Source organism: Malania oleifera, chromosome 10, assembly GCF_029873635.1.
Source record: "Malania oleifera isolate guangnan ecotype guangnan chromosome 10, ASM2987363v1, whole genome shotgun sequence".
NCBI lineage: Eukaryota > Viridiplantae > Streptophyta > Magnoliopsida > Santalales > Ximeniaceae > Malania > Malania oleifera.
Genome location: NC_080426.1, coordinates 93,776,882 through 93,797,330, shown reverse-complemented (window position 1 = coordinate 93,797,330; position 20,449 = coordinate 93,776,882). Strand labels below are relative to the sequence as shown.

Below are 20,449 nucleotides of genomic sequence, written 5' to 3'. Positions count from 1 at the left end.
TTATATTGAAATTTATTAAATAAATTGTATAAATAAGTATAAATAAAATTCTGAAATAATATTGTGGGAACCTTATGAACTAATAGTTGTTAAAGCTCTCTAATAATTCTAATTAATTAAACTACTACAAAATATCACAATATTAGTATACTAGCAAATGTAAATAACAAAGTCTTGCAATTAAACTACTAACTCATCATTAAAAGACGTTATTATATTAGTACATTAGTAAAGCGGATACAAATTTTGTGGGAATAGTCAATATTAAATACTAACTTAATTCCACCATCACAACATCTAACGAACTATGCCCACGAATAAGCAACTTGGCTTGTGGCTTTGTACTCTTCATTGCTCCATGTAATCGACCCAAATGCAAATCTCTCCTCCCTATTTCCATCCTTCATTGACTCAAATGTTACTGTGTACATACTCTCGTCCCCTTCATTTTTAAAAGTAATTACGCTAGGGGTCACAGTTACTCTCACAGTGGGTGGTCCATACACAGAAACATTGTATACAGAATTTGCAGGCCCAACATTTGTTACGACTCGAGAGTACTGAATGGTCCTATTTTTATTAAACATAACCGAGAATGATGGGTAATTTAGTTGACCTGGATCAATGTATTTCTCCGAACAATTAACAAAGGGATTCATGACGATGTCTTTTACAACACTAATGTTGTAGTTTAAGGAGCATAGGAATGTAATGTAATCATTTGTAGAAATATTATATATAAGGCCTGGTGAGATGGCCTTCATTATGTTAACATGCCCGGCACCATAGTCAAATGGAGTAGCAGTTAAATTGTTTGCGAGATCAAGGAGAGGAGAATTGGTGTTATCGAGTGTATATGCAGTTGTCATTAAAGCCGACTTTATAGCACTTGGGCTCCACTCTGGATGGGCTGCTTTGACCACGGCCGCTAATCCACTAATGTGTGGACAAGACATAGAGGTACCTATATATACATGTTAGAACATGGAAGTGACAAAGAAATTTATAATTGCTAATCTTATGGGATTTAAGAATTTAGGTGCGTCCAAAACTACCATATCATAAAAGGAGTCTTTGAAACTCATGGTCTTTTTTAAACTAATATTTTTCAACAACAATGGAGTTTGGAGTTTAAGATGATCAAATTACTAAACTTGATTTTCCGACTGCGGAATTTTGGAAAGTTCTTTTCAAATTGCATATTCTAGATGCAAATTATTTAATTAAAATAATAATATTTTGAGAAAAACTCTTTGTTGGTGGGTCCAGAGAATAAATTGTTCGGATTGTAAGGCTCAAAGAAGGAAAAAAGAAAAGCACATTATGTGTCCTAGAATGTGCTTAAGAGGCTACATGTTAAAATCAATGGGAAGAAATTCTCTAGAGATCTAGTAATACCCCCTACAATCCCATGAAAATGGTTAGTTGTTGACCATTCGTAAAATCCATCCATGTAGGAATCAAAATAAGAACCGCATATTTTTCGAATCCACACAAATTAAACATTAAGATTTGAATTCTAAGCTCTCAAATATGGGGTTAGGATAAATAATGTGCCCCCTAAATCAAAAATATATTTATTCCTATATGTTCCTAGTAAAATTATTTAAAAAATAAAATCAAATTCTTTAGTTAAATTTACATTTTGTTTTTTCATAAGTAAATTTAATTGCAAACTAATGCCAAAGATTGAATTTTTCGATTCACTGTCCCATGTTTTTCTTCCAAACTTATTGTTTGTTTCTTCATAAATTTTTTGATGTTGTATGAAAAGCGGCGGAAAAAAAAATTTTGTTTTTAGACAACGGCACAATATAAATAGGGAAATGCTAAAACTCATGAGCCAATGATAGCAGTAGGAGAAGAGGGTAAGACGATGTGAACCCCACTTGAAATCGTCCTTCTCTGCCTGCTAAGCACACCTTTGATGATCTGGCAACGTGAACAATAGCATTGCAGGTATAAACAAGTAGTCGTAAAACTATCTTAAAACGTAAGAAATATGATGTTGAACTCTATTCTTCTCTCATCATTGTATAAACCAACCAAAATTGTTGTGGTCTCTTTTAATCTAATTTTTATTTCAATGTCAATGGAAATTGAGTTTTGAGAAAATCAAGTTAAACTCAAATTTCCAATTGCGCAATTCTAAGAAATTCTTTTTTAACTCCATCATCTTGATGAGAATTATTAATACAAATAGTATTATTTAAAAAAAAAAAAAACTCATTTTTGGTGGTGAACTATTCACATCACATGACTCATAGAAGGAAACAAAAAAGTACATTATGGATCCTAAAATATTATCCCAAAACGTGATTATTAGGCCTCACATTTAAGTCTAAGGATACACATTCTCCAAGGATCTAGAGATACCCCCATAATCCCATCAAAATTATGAGTAATTATTGGACACCTACTATTGACACCGGGGTATGAGGACCTACCTGGGTTGCCAACTATTGGTGACTGTTTTGAAAACCAACAAGTATAGACTATCCGAACCAATAGTTAATCTAACTTGACTTAATATTTTTTATAAAAAAAATGGAGTTTCCACTATATTTTATTCTTGAAAAGGAAAATAAGGAACTCTTCAAAGAGTTTAGCTTCGGGAGTACAATTGTGCATAGGAAAGGTAACACATTAAATTCCTATTTTAGAGAATTCAAAGGGTTAGCACCCTAAAGCACTCATTCCCTTGAATGGTTGTTGTGCTTACCTCTTGTGTGTGTGCATCCCTTTTGAAGTGATTTTTCAAAAGAAAGAAAACTCTTAAAAGACTTCCATATAATTTATAATCAAAACACTAAACAAATAATACAAAAAAACACACATGTAACATACATAAGAATGTTGCAAATGATAAAACAATTCAAAGGGGGTTTGAGTTTTTGTTTGGTATAGCTGAATTTACAAAATAGATTACCTACGTATTCTCAAAAGAGGAATCAAGTCATCTATAGTTCGAAAACCATTTTCAAAAACAATTTTGAAAAGATATCATTCATTTAAAATCATTATTGAAAAATACCTAAAACCCTTGATTTATCTTGTAACCTTCATTGAAAAACGTTATGTTATTGATTTAGAAATAAGTTTTTATGATGGATTCTCTATAAAAATAGAGATTAAAACTAGTTCATACATTTTGAGAAATCATTTCTTAACCCTCAAGTTGCTTCCTAGGTGATTGCCTTGAAATGATTTTCCTTTTTGTAAAAACTTGTAAATGTTATGGACTTTTGGAAGGGAAATCACAAACCCTACTTGAAACTAGTAAAGACATACAAAACACCCAAAAGTCGCATCATGGGTGTGTGACTCCAAAGTTTTGTAAAATGAAAACTTGAAAACTTTGAATTGATTTGAGAGAAACATGAGTGATCATGCTTCATCTCTTGAAAAAGTTGATTTTTTTGCATGAAAATCTAAATACCCCTTGCAATATCATTATTAGACACACTGGTCTACACTTATGAAAGTGTAGAAAGTTAAATGGAGGCAAAATCCTGGATTAAAATGGGAAATAGGTGTCAACTTTGCACCTCTTGGGATTTGGTGGTCAACCACCTATTGAAATTTTAGAGGGCTAATTGACAACGTGTTTCCCTAACGACTACTTTTTCAAATTAGCACGGGCTAGTTGACCACTTGCACTAAAATTCCCTATTTACATGCCATTTTTGGCACTTTTCCCATGCATGCCCATGTGCACATTGAAGAAGAAGAAAAGCACTACAAAATTACATATAGAACACTATAGAATTCTAAGAGAAATGGAAGAGAATGCATGTGAATCCTAGTACATGCATCAAGACATGCCATTCATGGCAACTTTTAAAAATTGACATAAGAAGAAAAGAAGAGTAACAAACTCTCAATGCTAATCCTTTTCACTAGACAGATGAAGACTTCTTCTTGAAGAAAACCTTCCCCAAGTGCTTTTGAATGATTTGATAAGATGTGGTCTCCCTCTTTCTTTTTTCAATCAAAACTCTCCTTCTAGTACATACATCAAGAAATGCCACTCATGGCAACTTTTAAAAAATGACATAAGAAGAAAAGAAGAGTAACAAACTCTCAATGCTAATCCTTTTCACTAGACAGATGAAGACTTCTCCTTGAAGAAAACCTTCCCCAAGTGCTTTTGAATGATTTGATAGGATGTAGTCTCCCTCTTTCTTCTTTCAATCAAAACTCTTCTTCTTGAACACTCTCTTCTCATAGAATGTCCTCTCTTTACCCTATTATTTTATTCCTAAATTCTACCCAAGGGTTATTTTTATAGACCTTTCAGAATTAGATGGAAATCCATGTTTAACTTTGAATTTCAAAATTCAAATTTGAGAAGAGCTACCACCTCTTGACTGCCAATATTGGAGGTTGACAAGTAGCATCAAGGGGATACATGGTTGGCCCAATATCTTTAGTCAATTGTGTGAAGACATGTCAAAATAATAAAATTTCGGGGTAGACTGGTTGACCGCCTAAGGGTTTTACCAATGACTAGTTTTAGAGAGGGCTAGTTAGCTGCCTAAAAGGGCTGGTCAACCGTCTCTAACTTATTTTCTCCTCTTATATTCATTTTTCTTACCACTTTTCCCATATCAAAAAGACATTATTTCTAAGAGGTTAAAAATGTCTATTAATAGCTTCCCCTCTTTTATTAACAGTTTAGGTATAAAATGTCAGGAAAAGATAGAGATGTCATTTTTTACTCTTTCTCCATGTAGAAATTTTATTGTCTTGAGCTAACCTTAGTGATTCTTATCATTATTTAAGCTAGCCTTTGATCATATACACTAGTTTCTTTTTCTAAGACCTTGATTATTTACATTCTTCCCTTAAAACTTGCATCATTTTATGGTGCATATTGCTAAACAAAAGACAATTTTTTTTCTTGAAAGAGAATGAAAGAGCCTTTAGGTTGAAAAGCCTTTTAGAATAGGCAAGGGTTGGTTAGGGTAGCATGAGACCTTTATTGATTGCTCAGATAACACTTTAGCTCTTCCTTCACAATAAGGAAAAAAAATTACCTTTGAAAGCACATTTAAGAAATCTCCAAAACTTCCAAAAACTACCCTAATGTTGATTTCTGAATCTTAGTTGAGTACGAATTGATTAAATTTCCTTAGATAAGCCCTTTCTTAAGTATTATTTATTCCAAAACTTTCTTTTCATGCAAGTTACTCATTTGAAAACCCAAACTTGTAACTATTTGGACTGAACCAACCATTTCATTCGATAAGTTGTCTACATACCTCATTTTTTAAGATCAAGTTCATCTGTAGTTCAGATGTAATTGGAAATATTTTTTTTTTTTCTTTCAAGTCACAAAATACTTAAATATTTGAGGCAAATATAAATAAAATTTGCACTTTATTGATCAAAATGAAAGGTATTCCATCTTGGATACTAGTGTAGACATCAAGGATTGAACTTCTTGATTACATCCAAATTACAAGGTTGATATATAACTCCATTATCCATATCATCTAAAATGAAAACACCTTCGAAGAAAACCTTCTTCACTACAAATGGTCCTTTGTGGTTTGGAGTAAACTTTCTTCTAAGGTCATTTCCATTTTCTAGGATCTTTTTCAATACCAAGCTTCCTTCTTTGAAGCTTCAAGATTGAACTTCTTATTGTAGGCCTTTCATATCCTCTCCTAGTATAGTTTTCTATGGCTTATAGATTTCAAATTTTTTTCATCAATGAAGTTCAATTGATCAAGTATGTTCTGAACCCATTATGCTTCATTCAATTCAAATTCCATAATTACTTCGAGGGAGGGTATTTCTAGCTCTATTGGGATGGCCACGTCCATTCCATGTACCAATGAATATGGAGTTGCCCCTATTGAAGTTCTAACAACTGTGCGATAGACATATAATGCAAATGATAACATTTTATGCCAACCTTGGTGGACAATTGTCATCTTTTCCAAAATCTTCTTTACATTCTTGTTTGTAGCTTCAACAACTCTATTCATCTTGGGACGATAAGTAGATAAGTTGTAAAGCTAGATTTTAAACTAATTATACACCTCCTTCACCATCTTGTTGTTTAAATTCTTAGCATTATTTAAGATAATCTATCCTAGTATATCTTCATTTTATTTCTTTCTTGGTGAATTTGACTACGACCTTCTTATTATGCTTGTATAAGATGCAACCTCAACCTATTCTATGAAGTAATCAATGGTCATATATTGGTTGCTACTATTGTGGACGTACGCAAATTGCATTGCTAGGTTCATATAGTTCATCGTCGAATGCTTGCATTAGTTGTTTGTTTGATTCATGAGTGTGTAAAAGTGTGCTTCTGTTGTGCATTTGCGAACATCAACAGTGGTGCCAGGTTCTAGTTGCTTGTCACAACAATTGGTACCTGAACATGGTGCTTGTTGGTGCACAACAAATCACAACAAGTGGTATAAGAGTACCAGTTCTGCACAACAAGTGGTATCAAAGCCATTAGTTCTCAATGGCTGGGATTTCTTTTATGAGGTTCAATGTTAGTAAGTTCGATGGAATGGGGAACTTCGAGTTGTGGTAGAGGTTGGTAAAGGACTTGCTGGTGTAGCAAGAAATGGTGAAGGGTCTATACAGACAGAAGTCGGAAAGCATGGACGACGCAAGTTGGAAGGAGCAGGAATCAAAAGTTGTATCCACTATCAAGTTATGTTTGGTTGATGACGTGTTGTATCACATCATGGATGAGGACTCATCAGTGGCAATTTTGCTAAACTGCAACACAAGTACATGTCCAAGTCACTTACGAACAAGCTGCATCTTAAGCAAAAGTTATATTTGCTTAAGATGGTGGAGGGTTTGGACTTGGCTCAGCAGATCAATACATTTAATCATATTATTAGTGATCTAGGGCGAGTTTATGTGAAGTTTGACGAGGAGGAAAAAACGGTGATGCTGCTAAACTCCCTATCTATGTTGCCTATATACTAGAATCTGGCTACGACGACTTAAGGGAAAAAAACCCTAGATTTGAAGAACATAATGAGTGCATTGCTAGAGTTTCATGAAAGGAAGAAGGCTAGCTATGAGAGCTCACATGGTGAAGGGCTCGTGGCGAAAGGTAATCAGGATCATGGGAGAGGCTAGCCCTAGAGTGGATCGAGTGGTAATTAACTCAATCCAGGAGGAGGAAGGATGTTCACTATTTTAAGTGTGACAAACTAGAGCGCATAAAATCGTAATGTCCAGAGTGGGAGAAGGGGAATGCAAAAGCTCAATAGGGTTCATCAAAATCTACGAATGTAGTGAAAGAAGGGGACTTAGGGAGTAGTGATTATGAGATGCTTTCTGTTTCATCAGGTTCAAAATGCCTCATAGGTTCTTGGATCCTAAACTCAAGATGTTGTTGTCACATGACGTTCAACAGAACCTGGTTGTCCACTTACAGATTATTGAGTCCTAATTTCGTTCTAATGGAAAATGATGCGGTCTGTAAAGTTGTCGAAATGAGGGATATTAGGATTAAGATGTATGATGGTGTGGTAAAGATGCTGTGTGGGGTAAGACATGTACTCGATCTATAGAAGAACGTCATATCATTGGGTGCTTTGGATTGTAATGGGTATAAATACAAGCCTGAAGGTGGGACAACAATGGCGTGTGATGGTATATTGATGGCGATGAAAGGATAGAAGATAGAAGAGAATCTTTATGAACTGCAGGGTAATACAATTGTAGATGTAGTTGCATCTAAAAGTTCTGAGTCAGTCATTTTTTGTAATGCAACCACACACAAAATGGAGAGTATTCTTAACTACATTATTGTGGATGGTTGGGGATCAGTGAAGGCTGCATCATGGGTTGGACATAGGTATTTCGTGAGGTTATCACGAAAGGTCTAGGGGCATCTCATGCGGCATAAGTTGGAGATGGTTACTAGGTGTAACTTGTGGCTGAGGTGGAGTACCAAACAAGGAGAGAGTTCCTCATGTCAGATATTGGTTTTGAGTACGATGGTGTTCAAGGAGTTTTGTGAGTAGGGCATGATATATACAGGGCTTGCAAGGGACTTCTTGGTGAAGTTAGCGAGTATGGTGTGTTTCTCGGTTAATCAATTGCCAAAGGTATCACTAGATAGGAGAGTTACAATAGAGGCTTAGACTGGTTATACGGTAGACTTTGGAAGTCTAGCCATGCACATTTCTAATGAGGTGGGATCTAAGCTTGGTGTTATGTTCGGATAGTGCATCTTTTTGGTATATAAGGAATATGGGTTCAAACCAGGTGATCCAATGGAAAATATGGTGGCGATTGGTGGAGACATGGTTTTAGGTGTTAAAATCATGGCACATCGTACTTAGGTAGATGAAGAGAAACAAGTGCCAGAAAGCTGCAGTAGCAGCAATGAGCATATTGTGCAGGTGGAGTTGGAGACTCAGGGTAGAATTGCAGAGAGTTCTAACTCATGAGATTTGCGATATCATAGGATAAATTTGAGCAAAAAAGAGATTGTGATGCAGGTAGAGTTTCAAACTCAGAGCAGAAACGACATTGGTTATAATGCTGGGAGTTCAAGTACGAGAAACTAGCAAGATCACAATGGGGTCAAAGGCATTATCAGGCCACCGTCCAAGTGTGATCTTATTTTCTTATACAACCACTACTATCAGAAAGGATCCTACAACCTTTAAAGAGGCAGTGCATGTCAAGGAGAAGGGTATGTGGACAAGTTCCATGGTGGAGAAGATGGAGGTATTGTATAAGAATTAGAAGTGGGGGCTGGTGGAGCTCCTGGAGGGGTAAAGGGAGATAGGCTGCAAGTGGGCATGTATTCTATGGTTTTATGTAAGTGACATGTCGATTGCTGGAAAGGTTTTGACTAAGGTAAATTAGTTAGGAACTCTGTTGATAAAGGAAGTTGACATGAAGGAGTTGGGTGCTGCCAAAAGTATTCTTGGGTTGGAGATTCGTAAGGTTAAAGTTACAAGGAGATTGTGCTTATCATAGGGTGACTTTGTAGTTATAAGCTGTGGGGATATTGGTGTTATCTCAAGGCAACTTTATGGACAAAACTACATGGAGATTGTGGTTATCTCAGGCGGTTTTGGGGATCAAGTGTTGGCGAGGTTTATCATGGTTAGTATTAAACCGGTCATTGGTACACCATTGGCGAATCTAAGTAAACAGTCTACCGCTGAGTACTCGAGGGCAAACGGTGATGTTCGGGTCGTGTCAAAGCTGTTCTATGCCAGTGTAGTTGGGTACTTCGGTGGGCAACGGAGGGTTTCGTCAGTTATGAGGTTCACATATGGAGACCACACAGGGGGCTTGGATGATAGGAGGCTTACAATGGGGTACGTTGTAGGAAGGCCTAATTGTTGGAAATTCAGGGTACAATCTCAGGGTGCTCTGGTTACAAATGGATTAGAGTTCTTGGCATAGGTTGAGGCTGGAAAGGTGGCTTTGTAGTTCAGAGGATCATTCAAGGAGTTGGGTATTCAGGTAGGTGGAGTTCATGTTACCACGGTCAAGTTCAAGTGTGGCTTGGACTTGGTTTACATCTCCAGGCATTATAAGTGAGGCAGGTTCCAATCTATTAGCTTGGGTGGAGCAATGGTGGATTATGCTTTCGAATTTATCCTAGGTGGTGAATATTTGCTAAGGTGGAGATTGTAGGAGAGGTGGTTCATATTTTGAGTGGAACACATGTACCGAGAGAAAACACCATAACGCGAGGAATGAAAAGAGAGAAGCAAGGTGCAGCCATAGAGGGAAAACCAACAATAGTTTGGGGCATAACCATCGACGGTTTCAAGCAGTAGCTGCAGGGTATTTTTTTCTGCTCCAAACCATCGATAGTTTGGTCAAACTATAGATGGTTTCAGTCAGCAAAAGTTATGAATTCTTCAATAAAGATCAGTGGATTGGGATAATCAGAGGGATTTCCTCCAAGGGATTGCTACAAAAAGTATTTAGATCAACTATAGGTCTTCTTTACACATTAGATAGTTATATAATGATTATTATGTAACCCTAAAAGAGATTAAGCTTCAAGCAAGCTTCAAAGCTTATAAGCTTCATCATTGATAGTGAAAATTGGTTGCTACTCCCATGGACGTAGGCAAATTGCCAAACCACATTAAATCTTGTGCTTTGATTGTTGCTTTCATTGATTCTCATCATTGAGTGATTGATAGGTTCGTATAGTTCATCGCTGAGTGCTTGCATTAGTTGTTTGTTTGATTCGTGTGCATGTGAGAGTATGCTTCCATTACGCATCCGCGAATATCAACAAGTGGTTTCGAGTTCTAGTTGCTTGTCACAGTAATTGGTATCTGAACCAGGTGCTTGTTGATGGGCATCGAATCACAACATGATGTGTTCAACTTATCTATATATACTTGACCTCTATAACACCTTCTAATGAAGTCTATGCAATTTATTTCCATCATTTTCCAATAATAACCATCTCTTAGGATTATTTTTGCCAATATGTTCCCATATGAGTGTGTTAAACATAACCCTCCATGCATTTCTTCCATAATATGAGCTCCTTCTTTTGCATCCATGCATCTCGAAAATGTCATATCAAACCCTCTCTTATATAAAGTGTCTCCACTGAGGTAGTATCCCATTGATAACATTTGAATTGTTTGGTGGTAATTTTAAGACGCATGTGTTGTATATTGTTGATTTGTAAATATTGTTTAATATCATAGTACCATGGCTTCCTATCTATCTTTTAAATAACCATGCAATGTGTAGGATCACTTTGTACATCTATACTCAATGATAGAATTATTTCTTCATCTCTAATCTTTATTATATAAGCCAAATTTGCCAAAGTATCAGCAAATTTGTTTTCTGATCTTGGTAGGCGTTCAGAGGGCATGAATTTGAAATGTTTTACAAGCTTCTCCATATATTGCTAATAAGGGATCCATTTTTAGTCTTTAATTTTTCCATTCCCCTGCATCTTGACATATTATAAGAGCGGAATCTTTGTATATCTCCAAATCTTAGATTCCTAACTTGTGCAGCATTGAGTCCTATAATGCAAGCTTCCTATTCAGCAACAGTATTGGTAGAGGGAATACATAGATTCATTATAACATGAAATTGTTCCCCTTTAGGTGATACCAACAATGCTCCTTCTCCATATCCCTGTGTATTTGTCGCTCTATCAAAGTACATCTTCTATTATCTTCATCCTCTTCCTCTACTAAGAATTTTTATCTAGAAAGTTCAAACTTAATGTTCCATCTTATTACATTGCATGATTAGCCAAGTGATTAGCTATGACTTGCCCATTGATTGCTTTAGCAAACTTGTAGGCGACATCATACTCTGATAATAGCATGCTCCACTAAGTTTTCCTTCCTGATAGTGCCGATTTTTTGAAGATGTACTTCAATGGATTCATAAGAGAAATAAAGTGATTCATTTGATATAAAATGTATTGTATTAACCTATGTTTAGCCCAGGAAAAAGCATAACATATTTTCTCCACCGTTGAATATTTTGACTTACATTGATTGAATTTCTTGCTAAGATAGTATATAGATCTTTCTTTCATCTCTATTTCATCATTTAGACATAACATGCAAGCCATAAATTCCTCTAGTACTTTCAGATAGAGAATCAATGACTTTCTAGGTATTAGTGGCATCAACATTGGCAAATTCTTCAAGTATTCTTTGATTTTGTCAAAGACTTGTTTGCATTTCTCATTTCAAATGCAAAGATTGTCTTTCTTCAAAAGTATAATAATTAATTCACATGTAATAGTTAGTTCGGCTATGAATTGAGCTATATAGTTCAATCTTCAATTCCCAAGAATCCTTTTACCTATTTTTTAGTATAAGGAGGTTCTAACTTCTTTGTGGTAGAGATTTTAGCTAGGTCAACCTAGATTCCTTTTTAACTTACTATGAATCCCAATAACTTGCAGAAATTGTTCCAAAAGTGCATTAAGATAAATTTTATCTAAACTTGTATTTCCTCAGTCATTTAGACAATCTCTTCAACATTTGTGGATGTTCTTAATCTATTTTGGATTTTGTAATCACATGCACACTTCAACTTCCTTATGCACTATGTCATGGAATATTGTGACCATGACTTTTTGATATGTAGTACTAGTATTCTTTAATCCAAACGGCATCACTTTATAGCAAAGTATGTCCGATTGAGTGATGAATGTGGTTTGCTTTACCATCTTCTACCATCTTGATTTGGTTATATCTAGAGAAACCATCCATAAATAAGAATGACTTGTGTCCAACCATGTTATCTACCACCATGTCAATGTGACGTAATGGAAAATCATCCTTTGAGCTATTTTTTCATCTTTTTTGGGATCTAGAACGATATTTGCTACCCATTCCAAATAATTGCATACCTCTAGGAAACCTACATCAAACTGCTTCTTGACTTCTCCTTTTATTTCCCTTGCCATTATGGACGAATTCTTCTAAGTTTCTACTTCACTGGCTTACAATTCGACCATACTAGTATTTGATGAGTCACCATATCAGTATCCAATCTTGGAGTGTCTTTATAATACCATGCACATATATCCTTATACTCATAAAGCCCATCACTTTTTTTCTGATTTGAGGGCTCATTATAGTTCCAAAGTTACTTCTTGTAGAGTCATTTTTATTCCTAAGTTTTCTACTTCTATTCCATTTAAATGTGGCTTGATTTATTTCTTCTCCTACTCGAACATTCTTAAAAGTTCTTCAGAAGGTTCTAACTCCTTACCTCATTCACTAAGGTTTGATAATTCCTCATCTCCTCCAAACATAGGAGATGCTATCTCCACTAGATTAGAAGGAATAGCCCTTTTAATTCCAATATTTGACACACTTCCTGACTTAATAGTTTTAACACTTCCCTTTTATTTGATGGTGATCAAGTGATATTTTGATACAAATTTTAATTTTTGATGAAGAGATAATGCATGACACTACCCTAGCTATATAAGTTTACGGTCTTCCTAGCAACATATTGAATTAGGGTGTGATCTCTAAAGATATGGTACCTCAAATGTGCATGGTCTGATTTCAATATTGGGATCAACTTTTCTCTCTATCTCCCTCATAGTCTAATAAAAGGTTTAAACTATCATATTGCTATTTTTTTTCTTTATTAACATGTCAATTCCCAACTTTGTTAGTGTAGAATATAGGCAAACATTTAGTGCCGACCTATTGTCAACCAGTACATTTGGTATAATTTTTTACCATGCTTTACAACTATATGGAGAGGACTCACATAGTCTCTTCCTTCTTCCGGTATCTCATCATCTATGTAGGTAATCCTATTAGTTGTAATGTTGGCATTTACCAATTCCTTGAATTGTTTCAACGGTACATTTTGTGTCACATACGCATCTCTTAACACCTTTATTAGAGAATTTTTGTGACTTTCAAAATATGTGAGCAAGCTAATAATAGATATGTTTGTTGGTGTCTCTTTCAAATGTTCAACAATGTCATAGTCACTGATTTTGAGTTATTGGAAAAAAATTAGCACTTTGTCATCACGGACTTCTTATGTTTTCTCCTTCTCTAGCTTTTTCCATTTTTATTTTTTTTCAACAGTCTCATCATTTTGTTTCCTTCTCCATTCCACTTCTTCTCGAGTATAAAATTTTCCTTTCCTTTCCTTGTCATGCCTTTAGCTTTAGATAAGTTAGATACATTAGCTTTCTCCTTTAAGCTTGTTGTTATCTCAAGCTTATATTTCCATGGCATGACTGGGTTTGAACCAAATGGGAATGGTGAGGGTGGTTTAATGGTGTAAGAACCCAAACCGTGATAGGTGGGTTTAATTAATTAAGAGAGGGGAAAATTGGGAATTGAGTAGGTTTCATCGACAAAGCCAGAGTTCGTCGACGAAGTCCATGCGCTACTCGTCGATGAAATTCAGAGGCTCCTCGATGAGGAGAAACCAAGGGGTTTTGGAAAATCGGTAATATTAGATTCTTTGACGAGGTCTTGTCTCGTCAACGAGCCATCTATAAGACCTCGTCAACAAGGACGGCTGAGTCAAGTGTACTATAAATGTCAGTTTCATTACTTCTCAGCTAAGAAATCTCATTTTCTCTCTCTATCTCTCTAGAAACTCAACCCAATCTCTTTCTTTCTAGATTTCTTTGTCATACGTCGCGAGAATCGTTAATCTAAAGTTACCACAAGGATCGTGGAAGGATTCTTTACAAGTTCTGCGAATCGAATTTTTGCTTCGAACATTTTCATGTTTTGGCATAAAATATAGGTAAGGCTCGGTTTTCATTTCTATTCCAGTAGTTTTGTAGAGAATGGAGTCGTGAGTATATTCTATACTGCACGTTATAGGTTTTGGAACTCAGTTTGCCATTTAAGGACCTCGGAGTTCAGGATTTGCCATTTGGGGAGAAGGTAAGGGGATTTAGTTTATGTCAGTTATTTTTGAAATCAGACTCAATGGAACTATTGTCCACGGTCCTGTGTGCATTTTGGTTACTCATTTGGGGGGATCTAACAGGTAAAACTATAGGTTTTTCATAATTACAATTTTGGGAAAAGGGGTAATTGGGTTGCATCCCTGGTTTTGTTGGAAAAATCGTATGTATATGATCATTTATACTGTGTAATGGGGATGGTTGTGCCTTGACTTTATTTAAACTGTATATGTTTGGAAAACCATGATTTTAGATTACCAAATGGGTGTGGTATGTTTGGTTATATGAGCATGCATGGTTGTGTTTTTGTGGAATGCAATTGGAACTGGGTTCTAAGGTCTTCCAGGTTTTGAGAGTTTTCGGCTCTATATCCGTGGGTGTATGAAATCTCTAGGCCATGTTTGGCAAGAGTGTCTGACTCTATATTTGAGGGCGTGAGCCTTATGAGCAAATCACCGAAGGGTGTATACCACTAGTTTGTGCCGGTACGATGCCATGGGAGTCTGGGACTAGACATGTACTGGGGACGCCGTGTACTATGGGTCGACTACGAGCTGGCGCTGAGTATCAGGACCGACTTTGGGTCGAACAGTGTGACGACGCCAGGTTGCTTGATTATGTGTGTGTGTGTGTGTGTGTGTGTGTGTGTGTGTGTGTGCGTGCTATATGCACTATTGTGAAACTAGTACTGGAACTGCATTTAACTATGTATGTATTGTGTATCATGATAACACTCGAATGCCACACACCGATATAACCTGTATTCTTCCTTACGGAGAGTGTCTCACCCCTACTGTATGTACATATTTTCATGTCCTTCGGGTAACCGGAGCTAGCTTCTTGGTGTAGGAGCGTAGTAGTCGGTGTATTGCGGATAGAGCTTGGGTAAGTGCTAGGACTTTTGTTCTCGGGTTGTCATTTTGGGGTTTGGTTGATAACCGGGTTTAAGTTTTGTGCTATGAAGCTTGGACTCCTGTTGTATAGAGTTTGGTATGGTACTGTTCGTATATGTATAGAATGACCTTTTTCCACTGCGTATATTCTATTTTTTATGGATGTGTATTGGGTGCCAGAGAACCCCACGGGGTTAGACCCTCATTCATTGTACTGTATCAATGGTATTTTGTATGATATAGGGACTAATTAGGTTACTAATTCATCCCTGGGTCCAATCATCAGGTTCGGGGCATGACAGCTTGGTATCAGAGCTAACCAGGTTGTTAGGTCTTGTACACTTGGTTAGGCTTAGCTGTGAGTACATACCAGAGTATAGGATGTTGGATGTGGGCAGAGTTGGTTGAGGATTGTTTTGTTTCTAGACCGGGACTTGTCAACAGTATTTCTTGTTTTTTCTGGAATGATGATTTCAGTAAAAGCAGGGCAAACCGTTGATGACTTTCGTGTCGGTGTGATAGGACAGACCTGGACCAAGCAGGGAGTAGTTAACATGATTATTTGTAGATAATTGTGTTAATTGTGCGTGTTGTAGGAGTATTAATAAGATTCCTATTGTGCTTTCAGAATGGATCCCAAGGTTAACGACTTGGGAAGTGGCTCCAAGGAGACTACGAGTGATGAGTCTTCGTCTATGCCTCGAGGTTTGATGAAGCAGGTTTTGTAGGAGATTGAGCAAAGTGTAAGGAGACGTGAATGCTCTCCTACATCTGTGGGGTGCACCATAATGAGGTTCACACGCATGCATCCTCTCACGTTCTCTGGGGGACATGACCCAACGATAGCGAAGGACTGGGTGGAGAATACTGAAATGATCTTGGAGGTCTTGCACTACATAGATAGGCAACAAGTCCTTTACACTACCTTCCAGCTATCTGGGGAGGTGAGTCGATGATGGATTATGGTGAATCTTCTGGAGAAGCATAGAGTCGGTCCGGTGGAGATAACGTGGGGCCATTTCAATGAGGTGATCTTTGACAGATACTTCCCGGCTTCCACACATAACGCTAAGGCGGATGAGTTTTCTGCTCTGACTCAAGGAAATATTACAGTGCAGGGGTATGTGGCTTGGTATATAGAGCTGTACCGGTTTGCGCCGTGCTTGATCTCTAGCGAGTATGAGAAAACTCAGTGGTTCGAGAAGGGCCTAAGGAAGGACATCCGCATATTAGTGGGTATGCTTCAAATCTGCGAGTTCTCGATTTTGGTGGATAAAGCCACTATGATTGAGACAGGCATCCGAAAGGATGAGGTGGATGAGGAGCTGAAGAAGAGGCCAGCACCTTCTGGTTCTCTATTTAGATCTTGTCAGGGATCGTGGAGGAGGAGGAATAGGGGCCCGAGTTACCGTCAGAATACTGAGCGTCAGAGTTCTCATGCGAGCTAGTTAGGTGATCGTTGTACCAAGTGTCGCAGATGGTATAATGGTGAATGCTAGTCGTTTGGGGGTAACTACTACAATTGTGGCCAATCAATTCACATGGTATAATGGTGAATGCTACAATTGTCACACGCCAAAGAGGGGTACGCATTCTTCAACTCATAATCGGGGAAGTAATCAGGTATCCTAGAGGACATATTAGGCGAACACAACTCCGACACAAGTGTATTCTCTTACTCCAGCGGATGTCGAGCATGCGGGGAATGTGGTGACAAGTACTTTGATGTTGCTTTTAAATAGAGTTGTAGTTTTATTTGATTCGGGTGTGACCCACTCTTTTATCTCTATTAATTTTGTGAAACTGTGTGGGGTGGAGACCCAAGTCATGGATGAAGAGTTGTGAGTAGCTACACCATCTGGGAGTGTATCATTCTATAGGAGGATGTTGGAAGACTGCGTAGTGGAAATTCAGGAAAGAATACTACCGGCGAATCTTGTGGTCTACGACATGTTGGAATTTGATGTCATACTGGGGATGGATTGGTTGTTCTCCAGTTATGTTGTGATTGACTTTCGTAGGAAAATGGTGGTGTTTATACCTCCTGGGGAGTAAGAGTACGAGTTTGTAGGATCATGTGTGCGTTCGACGCCGCAGATTCTATCGACACTACAGATTCTATCGACACTACAGGTGAGAAGGCTACTCTTGGATGGATGTCATGGGTACCTAGCTTGTGTTAAGGAACCTCCGCGGGATGAGTTGAGACTCAAGGATATTCAGGTAGTCAGCAAGTCCCCAGACGTGTTTCTAGAAGATCTACTCGGTTTACCTCTAGATTGTGAGGTGGAGTTTGCTATAAAGTTACTTCCTGATAAGGCACTGATCTCTAAAACTCCGTACTGGATGGCTCTAGAAGAACTTTGGTAGTTGAAGGAACAGTTGTAGTAATTTCTGGACAGGGGTTTCATTCGACCTAGTGTTTCGCCCTAGGGAGCTCCAGTACTGTTTGTGAAGAAGAATTGATTACCGTGAGATTAATAAGGTAACTATGAAGAATCGCTACCCATTGCCTCGTATAGATTATCTCTTTGACTAGTTGCAGAGTATGCAGGTCTTTTGAAAGATTGACCTACGGTTAGGGTATCATCAGGTGAGGGTTTGATTTGAAGATATTGCAGAGACTGCTTTCTGTACTAGATATGGCCACTACGAGTTCCTAGTCATTCCATTTGGATTGATGAATGCTCCAGCAATATTTATGGATCTTATGAACAAGGTTTTCCATGAGTACCTAGACCGGTTCGTAGTGGTGTTCATTGATGACATTTTAGTTTACTCAAGGAGTTCGGAAGCACATGAAAATCATTTGAGGTTAGTATTACAGATTGTGTGGAAGAAGAAGTTGTATGCTAAATTGAAGAAGTATGAATTTTGGTTAAGTCAGATTGCATTCTTAGGCCATGTGGTGACTGGTGACAGTATATCAGTTGATCTTAGCAAGATCAAAGCGGTGATCGACTGGGTAAGGCCGTATGTGCAGGGGGTTCGGAGTTTTCTAGGACTGGCAGGTTATTATTGTTGGTTCGTGGAAGGTTTCTCTAAATTGTCTAGACCTCTAACTCGATTGACTAGGAAGGGAGTGAAATTTGAGTGGACTAGTGATTGCAAGCAGTGTTTTCAGGAGTTGAAGCACCGACTGATTACTACTTCGGTTTTGACCATTCCTTTGGGGGATAACGATTTTGTGATCTATAGTAATGCATCTCTAAAAGGTCTGGGATGTGTGCTTATGTAAGAGGGTAAAGTAGTAGCGTATGCTTCTCAGCAAATGAAAGAATTCGAGAAGAATTATCCTACGCATGATCTGGAATTAGCTATTGTGGTATATGCACTGAAGATCTGGCGACACTATTTATATAGTGTGCAATGCGAGATTTTTACTAACCACAAAAGCCTCAGGTATTTCTTCACGCAAAAGGAAAGGCTAATGTGGTGGATGATGCATTGATTCGGAAGTCAGAACATACAGTTGTATCTGCAATTGTAGTTCAGCATCACATCAGACAGGATCTGGAGAACTTGGGTATAGAGTTGGTGTTTAGTGATTACCAGGCTTTCATTGCTAGTTTGGTGACACAGCCGACTTTGTTTGAGTGTATTAAAGTCGCGCAAGCTAGTGATGCTGAGTTAGCTGAGATTGTAGGAAAAGTGCAACAAGGCTTGGCTACGGATTTTAACCTCTCTAAGGGAGGTGTGCCTAGGTTTGGGACCAGGATATGTGTTCCGAACGACGAGATCAAAAAGACGATTCTGGAAAAAGCGCATCGTTCTTTGTTTGCGGTACATCCGGGTAGTACGAAGATGCATCAGGATTTGCGCGAGACCTTCTAGTAGAGTGGTATGAAAAGAAAAATTGCTTAGTTTGTGGAGCAGTGTCTGACGTGTTAGTAGGTGAAAGCTGAACATCAAAGGCTAGTAGGGCTGTTTCAGCCTTTAGCTATTTCGGAATGAAAATGGGAGCATATTTCCTTGGATTTTGTGATCAGATTGCCGACAACACTTCACGGGCAGAATGCTATCTAGGTGATCGTGGACAGGTTGACGAAATCTGCTCACTTTTTACCAATGAAGGTTAGCTATCATGATAACACTCGAATGCCACACACCAATATAACCTATATTCTTCCTTACTAAGAGGTGTCTCACCCTTGTTGTATGTACATATTTTCAAGTCCTTCGGGTAACTAGAGCTAGCTTATTGGTGTAGAAGCGTAGTGGTCGGTGTACCGCAGATAGCGCTTGGGTAAGTGTTAGGACTTTTGTTCTTAGGTTGTCATTTTGGGGTATGATTGATAACCGGGTTTATGTTTTGTGCTATGGAGCTTGAACTCCTATTGTATAGACCTTAGTATGGTACTGTACGTATATGTATAGAATGACCATTTTCCACTGCGTATATTCTGTTTTATATGGATATGTATAGGGTGCCTGGGAATCCCACGGGGTTGGACCCTCATTCATTGTACTGTATCAATGGTATTTTGTATGATACAGGGACATGTTAGGTTACTAATTCACCCCTGGGTTCAGTTATCGGGTTCGGGGCATGACAAATGGTGATGGAGTCCACATTGTTTGTGGGTGGCGCTTGGTATTAAATGTATGTTGAAGCTATAAGTGATGATGATGGATGGTATAGAATTTTAGACTTCAGGTATTACCAAGGCATTAATGGAAGAATTATGGTATGGAAATAGGTTTGTTTTGATGCTCCCTATTGGTACTTTTCGATGTTGGCATCAATCAAATTCTATACTTTATTTTTAAGTGCCAGACAAGCATTTGTAACACGTCTATGTGTATTTATGTGGTATTCACATCATACATTTAGAATATAAAATATGTAACTTTGCCCTAGTTTCATTGGCATAAGAGCAATCCCCCCCCCCCCCTCCCATGAATCTAGTTGATGATAAAGGTCAACCAAAGGTATGTCTAAAATGGTGAAAAAAATTCTCTTTTTGGTCGAGAATCAACATTAATTTTGATTGAGTTAAAATTGGGTGAATTCGGAGTATTGATGGATTGATTGGAAACCTTCTAGGTGGTGTAAGTGCACTTGGCTTGGGTGGTTTGATTATGTGTCATTCCTTGATATACTGCATTGACATCTCCTCCTCCTTTC

At 37.7% G+C, this 20,449-nt stretch overlaps 1 protein-coding gene across 1 annotated transcript in view; it reads right to left on the bottom strand.

Annotated features, from left to right (window-relative positions):
* Window positions 1-305: 305 nt before the first annotated feature.
* LOC131166782 (subtilisin-like protease SBT1.8) overlaps window positions 306-20,449 on the bottom strand; it is a 32,610-nt gene continuing 12,466 nt past the window's right edge. The window contains exon 2 of the mRNA XM_058125353.1: window positions 306-964. Coding sequence (XP_057981336.1) covers window positions 306-964 — 659 coding nt within the window. The remainder of the gene's footprint in view (window positions 965-20,449) is intronic.